Source organism: Primulina tabacum, chromosome 6, assembly GCF_025594145.1.
Source record: "Primulina tabacum isolate GXHZ01 chromosome 6, ASM2559414v2, whole genome shotgun sequence".
NCBI lineage: Eukaryota > Viridiplantae > Streptophyta > Magnoliopsida > Lamiales > Gesneriaceae > Primulina > Primulina tabacum.
The window spans coordinates 36,418,458-36,425,985 of NC_134555.1; the positions used below are offsets into that span (position 1 = coordinate 36,418,458).

General features: G+C 36.0%; 1 protein-coding gene across 1 annotated transcript; it reads right to left on the reverse strand.

Annotated features, from left to right (window-relative positions):
* Positions 1-6,428: 6,428 nt before the first annotated feature.
* On the reverse strand, positions 6,429-7,328 carry LOC142548160 (uncharacterized). The gene is made up of 2 exons (XM_075656491.1): positions 7,176-7,328; positions 6,429-6,995 (listed from the first exon to the last, which is right to left on the reverse strand). Exons 1-2 carry the CDS (start codon positions 7,227-7,229, stop codon positions 6,594-6,596), a joined length of 456 nt encoding a protein of 151 aa, XP_075512606.1. The 5' UTR covers positions 7,230-7,328; the 3' UTR covers positions 6,429-6,593.
* Between the last annotated feature and the right edge of the window lie 200 nt (positions 7,329-7,528).

A 7,528-nucleotide genomic window follows, 5' to 3' on the forward strand; every position in this document is an offset into this window, starting at 1 on the left:
CTATGTAAAACAACTTCCAGGCAGAACTCGGCACACTAGTGCGCTACTTCTTTTGCGCCCCAACGCGTACACTTTGGCTGCACAAAATTTAAGGTTGATAAGAATGAGTTGCCGATAAGTTTTCTTCCTCTTTTCCTCTGAACTTTTGAAGGAAAAGTTTGGAATTCAAGTTCTATCTTTTGAATCTACCTCGAAACGTTGTCGAAATTCAAAACAAATTATATATTCGGAATCCTCATGTTGAAAGCATTCTTTTGAGGTAATTTTCTTCTCGATTCAGAACTTTTATTTATTGAATCGCTGGAATAGCGTGTATTTGAAATTGATTTCAATATATGAGATAGAATAACCGACAAGAAACTAATTTTTAAAGTTGGAATTGAATTATGTTATGATTTTAATTTTATATGAAATTTCAAAGTTTCAAAAGATTTTTGAAACTTGAATTGATTGTAAATGATTGAATGTATAACAATGATTGTATAACAACGAGTTATTAGGATTTATAATGCGATATAACTATCCTAATAATGAAAAGGTTAAACTGAATAGCGTAAAACGAATTGATACATTCAAATACACTATTAGTATTGCATTTGAATGAATTAATTGATTGAGATAAATATTTTGATTATGTAAATAGATTTTCTATACTGAAATCCTAAAGCTACATTGAACTGTAAAAGAAGAATTAAGACATATTGCGACCGATAACATACGACATGTATCTGTGTTATATGATATATGCTTGATTGATTTGATTGAAAATTTGTGCATATATGCTTTATTTGTTGAGTTGATGAGGCATACATGACATTCATGATTGTTATATCGATGTATAGAATAAATATTTTGTTAACACACATCATTTTATTCATACATCGATACATGACATGCACGTTGAGCTATGATCATTGGATACCTTTATATCATTGGATTTTGATTCTGGGGTTTGGATCACGATGCTTTGTTGGGAATTATGTGGCCCTTAAAAACGTAGTCATTCGTGGCCCATGTGATTGATTGGTTGAGATATGTGATTTGATAGCGCTTTGCCGATCCTATCATACGGATATTCCCTTGTACTTGATTGAGGTCGGTGTGCCATCTCGAGCATTGATTTGATAAAGATTCGATTGGTTCCTATACTTGCTCAGTGGATGGGCATTTGACCTGATATATCCACGACATGCATGCATTTTATATCATATATCATTGTATAGATACATGTTTTATATATTATGATTGTTCCATACTGAGCATTTTCTCACCCCCCAAGTAAGGCTGTTGTTGTCTTTGTGTGTAGACAATGACAGGTACTCCAGGTTATCAGGAGACCGGAGATGGTACATCTGGAGGTAGTGACATATGAGTTGATATTGAGTGGTCTATCCAAGTGTATATATGCATCTATATACCGGGACATGTCCCGATGATATGAGTTGGTTGTATGTAGTGATTTCAGTCATGTGTGAGCTTATTTTATGATGTGATATGTTTATACGAGACTTTATTATATGTTATTTTTAGTATTATAATTATAGTTGACATATTTTGAGCTCATTGTAAAGAAAATTTTTTACTTGTTTTTCGTTATAATTAATTAACCCTAATCAAATTTCAATGTAATAATGATTAGGAGTTAAGAGCCCCACAATTCGGCAGATCAAGTTCCTCTTATCCAGAGGAAAAGAAAAGCGGCGTCTAGCCCAGAATTGATCCTCATAGAGAAGAATGAAAAAAGAAACCAAGGCACTTCCCGAGCAGCCCAATCCACTCCTCCTTTGACACAACCTCTTACCGAGACCCTCCACTCCAGCCCGCCAGGAGCCCGAGGCAATCTTTTCTTGGAAGGAGCTTCTCCCACTGGGGTCATGCCTCTCAAGAAAATGCTTCTGTCTGCTGAAGAGGCACATTTGAAGGGTTCTCTTCTAACCCCGAAGCTCTTTGAAGGATCTAACCGGCTCCTTTCCATAAGTTCTACTTTTGCTATCTTCTCCTTTCTTTTTTTTTTTTACTAACTCCTGCTGAATAGGGTGTTCAAATGCTGATTTCGGCATTCGAAGAGGTATCCACAGTGGCCACGAAGGAAGGCGGTCGAGCCCAGGCCATCTAAGAAATTTACGAGAAACTTCAAGAGGAAATGTCCCGGACTCGATCAAATCATGAAGAAGCGGTCATCGGCCTCCATGATGCCTTAGACACTGCTAATCAGCAATTGTCAACGACTCAAGTAGATCTGGCTAATCAGAGAGGACGTGGATCCCGGCCTCGCCTAGGAGGAAACATTACAGGGGAATATCTATGTCTTGGAGTCAGAGAATCGTTCTTTGTCAGAGGAGATAGAAAAGCAACAATCCTCGGTGGCTGCTGTTGAGAGTGCCTTGGCGGCATCTGCGTACTCTCAAGAGAAATGGCGAACTTCTTTTCTCCAGTCTCCTGAGTTCAAGACGGTAATTAAGGATCAGACTTAATCTTTCTTCCGAATCGGCTTTGACAAGTGCCAAGAGCAATTTGAAGAGGCTGGGCTTCTCTCGGAGGATAGGGAAGGCTTTCCCAGTTTTGAACGAGCCATAACGTCCCTTCTTTGGAGACTTGAACTCGTAACCTCGCTCTGGTACCAACTGTTAGGATCAAACTCTTATCACTGGGTCAAAAGCTATAAATTTTAGCCAATGCACAACTTTATTTTCTTATTCTCGTGTTAGCGCATAGTACGCCTAATTAAGTGCTAATAGGTCGGATTTTAGGTCAATGAATTTGGGGACACTACAAGAAAATATGCCTTCAACAATACTCAAAAGACAACGATGTGTTTTTAATTTTAACAACGATTTTAACAAAAATCGTTGTGGATTAGCGTGTTTTTTGGACAAACGACAACGGTTATAGTTAAAACCGTTGTCAATTAGCGTGTTTTTTGGAGAAACGACAACGGTTTTAGCGAACCATTGTTAATTAGCGACGGTTTTAGAGAATATTTAGCGACAGTTTTAATAAAACCGTCACAATTTTAAAAATAGCGACGGTTTAAACAAAAATCGTCACAAATTGTCTATAAATATTCGCGTTTTCGGTCCAATTTCCTCAACACCGCTTTACATCTAATTTTAGCAACAATTTAAGATAAACCGTCGCTAATGAGCGACGGCTTAGTCAAAACTCGTCGCTAAAATTAGCGACGATAAACCATCGCTAATTAGCGTCAATGATTATTTTTGAAAAATCGTCGCAATATGATAGATATGACAATGGTTCGTTGAACGCACTTTCAACAACACTGTCAGTTACAACCGTTTTAAATGATATACGACAACAGATTTTATCCATTGTCTTTAGCGTTTTTGTTGTGGTGGGAGGTGTGTATCTATATGTTGATGTTGCTTCATATCTATTACAGATTATTCTTAACATCTCCCTATCATCAGCCGTGTCCCCAGCAGAGATAGTATTATTCATTAAAATCTAACGTAACTCTTTTACGGCCACCCAGCCAACTAGATCAAGCGACGCAACATCAGCAACATAACTTACACGAACTTCTCAGGAAGTCACAAATTATAATACTATTCTCACTCGTGCACGCTTAACCCAACATCCCCTCTCAAGAAATATAGAAGTATGTTTATTTGGAGAGTTGAACTCATGATCTCGCAGTGATACCAATTATTAAGATAAATCGATTACCTCTAAACTATAACTATAGTTGTTAGTCAAAACACAAATTTATTTTTTTATACTCGTGACAACGCAAAATGCATCTACTTAGGTGCTAATGGATCATGCTTTATATTCATAAGTCTGGATATATGTGTATCTATATGCTGGTATTTTATATCATTTAAATATCAGTCTTACTATTTTCGCACAGTATGTCTTATCTCTAATACAGACAATATTACTTCTTAAGATTTAAAAGTACTATTTTACTATCTGTCTAACTAACCAAACCAAATAACACAATATCAACAATGAAACCTGACTCACAAAAATTTCCCAATAAATCACTCACTACAATAATAAGAACTCATCTCAATATACTCTCATTACGCTGAATGTGTAGTTAAAAGAGTTTTTTTTAACATTTTTATATATCTTTGTTTTTTGGCTACTCGAGACCATAAAATACATAGATACATAGATTCTAGGTCATAAAGTACATAGATTCTAGGTATGGAGCCTTAATCAATATGTTTGAATAACCTTTAAAAATATGTTTTAACATGAGAGTAATTTTTTAAAAAATTATGTTAAAACCATTGCAAAATATTCACTATGAGGAATTTCAACATTGGTCCTGATAATTATATCAATAAGAAAGAGTAACTGCTAATACTAACAAAAGTATGTCTCTTGTGAGACGGTCTCACGATTCTTTATCTATGAGACGGGTCAATCCTACCGAAATTCACAAAAAAAAGTAATATTTTTAGCATAAAAAGTAATATTTTTTCATGGATGACCCAAATAAGATATCCATCTCACAAAATACGACCTGTGAGACCATCTCATACAAGTTTTTGCTTACAAACACATATTAAAAGTATTCAATAACTTCAGTTTTCGTTAAATTTTTCCCAACCATCAGTCCATCAAAAATCAAATAATAGACAGTAAATTTTCATAGGTATAAATTAAAATAAGTCTTTTGTGATACAGTCTCTTACAAATCTTTATCTGTGAGACGGATCAATCCTACCAATATTCATAATAAAATATAATATTCTTAATATAAAAAATAATATTTTTTTCAGATGATCCAAATAATAGATGAATCTTTCAAAATACAATCCATGAAAACTTCTCATGCAAATTTTTACCAAAAATTAAGTACTTAATAGGTAGAACAAAATTAAGTACTTAATAGGTAGAACAATAAAAAGGGTTCACATCGGTTTTGTGAAAACCACTGCTGCTGATAATATGAACAGTTTCAAGAGTGATCCTCACATTCATATCGTCCTAGCAGCGGTTTGTTTAATATTTAATAGATAGATACAGGTTCAAGTCCAACCCTAAAAAAATTAAAACAAATAACTGTTGAAAAATTATTCAAAACAGAGTTTCAAGAATAATTTTAAGCATGGTTCGCCAAAACGGTTGCGGTGCATGGAACGGCAACTACCGTTCCAGTTCCAATGTTATGTTGCGGAACGGTTGCGGAACGATCGTATAAAAAAATTAATAAATTCAAAAAATTGGTAAAAAAATTTTAATATAAATTACATCATACTAAAAAATAAAATATATGAAGTTATTACAAATTAATATATCAATACAAAACTATTTTACAATAATAGCACAATAAGAAATACACACTAAAAATTATAACATACCAAAGCTAATACCATGAAGAATGACGCGGAGGAGCGAAATCATTGTTATATTCTTCATCATTATCTCGTAGATTAAATTGATTTTGAACATTTGGATATTGACATGATTGTCCATAGAGATATTGATTAGATTGGGATGACGAAAGATCATTTGAATGGGATGACTAATTTTGTAATAGCATTTCGTCACAACGATTATAGTATCCGAATCCACGATATGCAGTAGAACTATCAGCTGTACTTGAAAATCTATACTTGGGACCATGACGTCCAACACCCCGCCATATTGATGATGAAGATTCATTGTATCTATCATCAATATATTGAGACGACCCATAATCAAATCCACGATGTCTAATTCCATGTGTACCAGATGTTGAAAAATCAAATGATCTATCAAAACATGAAAGTTATAACCTTATATCTTATCTTTCTAATGGAAGTGGCCTCACAACAATTGGATCAATATACAAGACATTATACTAAAAATCACAACTATTGCCACATTTTTTATACCGTTTCTGCACTTCTATTTTCTATTTCTATTTGGCTCAAGATCAATTTTCTATTCTACACATTCATTTCTATAATCATCAACTATGAAATATAATACCAATAACATAACCATTCTATTACCGTTCCAATAAACATAACCATAAACAATGACCATCTACAATAACCATTACCATACCTTACCGTAATGAACCATGAATATCTCATAACCATATTTTTTAAACACCAAACCGTTCCGCTCCGCCATTCCGTTCTGTTTCGCCGTTAAATCGCCGATAAAACGTCGAAGAACAGCGCTACAAAACGATCACCATTTTGTCCTGGAACTTTGGAACGGCAATCACCGTTCCCGTTCCGTTCCGGCCGCATAACGACCGTTCCGGCTAACCATGATTTTAAGCGAACTTTAGTCATTGATCAGTAAAAGAAATTTGTAGAAACGATACATACAAACCCGTGCAAATGTGTTCGTGAAAAAACTTTTCAACAGTTGTTGAGACAAACCCGTGCAAATGTGTTCGTGGAAAAACTTTTTAACAGTTGTTGAGATAATGTACATAAACCAACAAACTTCAGTCGTTGGATCCCAATTATTAATCCAGCATTTCATTAAGACGACGTTATTGGTGTACAAAACACAAAACCTCGCCCTCGAACAAGAGCATAGAACATATTCAAGGGACGAGGATTTCTTGCACTGCATGTAACGAAAAACAAAACATCTAAAATCAAAGCACTGATACTCTACTTCTCCACACCTCCCTGGCGGCCCTGCTCCGTGGCGACGCCACCCATGCCGAACGTATTCTTCACAGCATCCGCCGCTCCTCTGGCGATCTGCTTCACCTGTTCACCAGTCTGCTGCATGACCCCACCGGTCTTCTCTTTCCCACACTGTGCAGTTTCCTTGCCAGACTCAGTCATTTCGGATGCCTTATCCTTGGTTGCTTGAGCTGCACCAGAAGCCTTGTCCTTCGCGGCTTGAGCCGTTTCGGAAGCCTTGTCCTTCGCGGCGCCCACGTGGCCGCCGGTTTGGTCTTTGGATTCGTGGGTGCGGTCCTGAGCCGATCGAGCAGCTCCCGAAGCCTTGTCTTTGGCTTCCTGGGCTTTGTCTTTCATCGTGTCCATTCCATGCTGCGCCTTCTCCTGGAGAAGGCGAAGTTTCAACATGGTTAAGAATAATCTTCTAAGATATACATTAACGGTAAAGAATATCATGTATATATTCTACATACATACAGTTTCACTTGCTTATATAGATACGTCTTTATATATATTTTCAACGTATATGATTGAAATGTATAATATGCATATTTGTGTATTTACCTGGGCTTGACCTTTAGTTTCACCAGCTTTATATCTTTCATCTCGTGACGCCATTGAAGAAAGAACACCGAGCAGACTACTTGAATTCGAAAACGCTTGTTATTACAGAGCTCGAAATTCCAAACACCGTACGAGTAAACAGATGAAAATTTCACTGATAAAAGTAAAGTAAAAAGGATCTGTGAGTTTATAGAACTTGAAAATAGATAAGAAGCTGTCACGTGTTCAGTTTTAGCGACGCGTGTTAAAGCTACGTGGCATTCAGCAGGGAGCTTGCTGGGATTTTCCATGGGTGTATGTGCCAGTAGTTTTTTATTGTTGTTTTCGTACGTACATGCAGGTAATTCATTTTT

Coding starts and splice junctions, on each gene's coding strand:
- LOC142548160 (XM_075656491.1), bottom strand. CDS start 7,229: ATGGCGTCACGAGATGAAAGATATAAAGCTGGTGAAACTAAAGGTCAA. Junction 6,996..7,175: donor AAACTAAAGGTCAAGCCCAG/GTAAATACACAA, acceptor CGCCTTCTCCAG/GAGAAGGCGCAGCATGGAAT.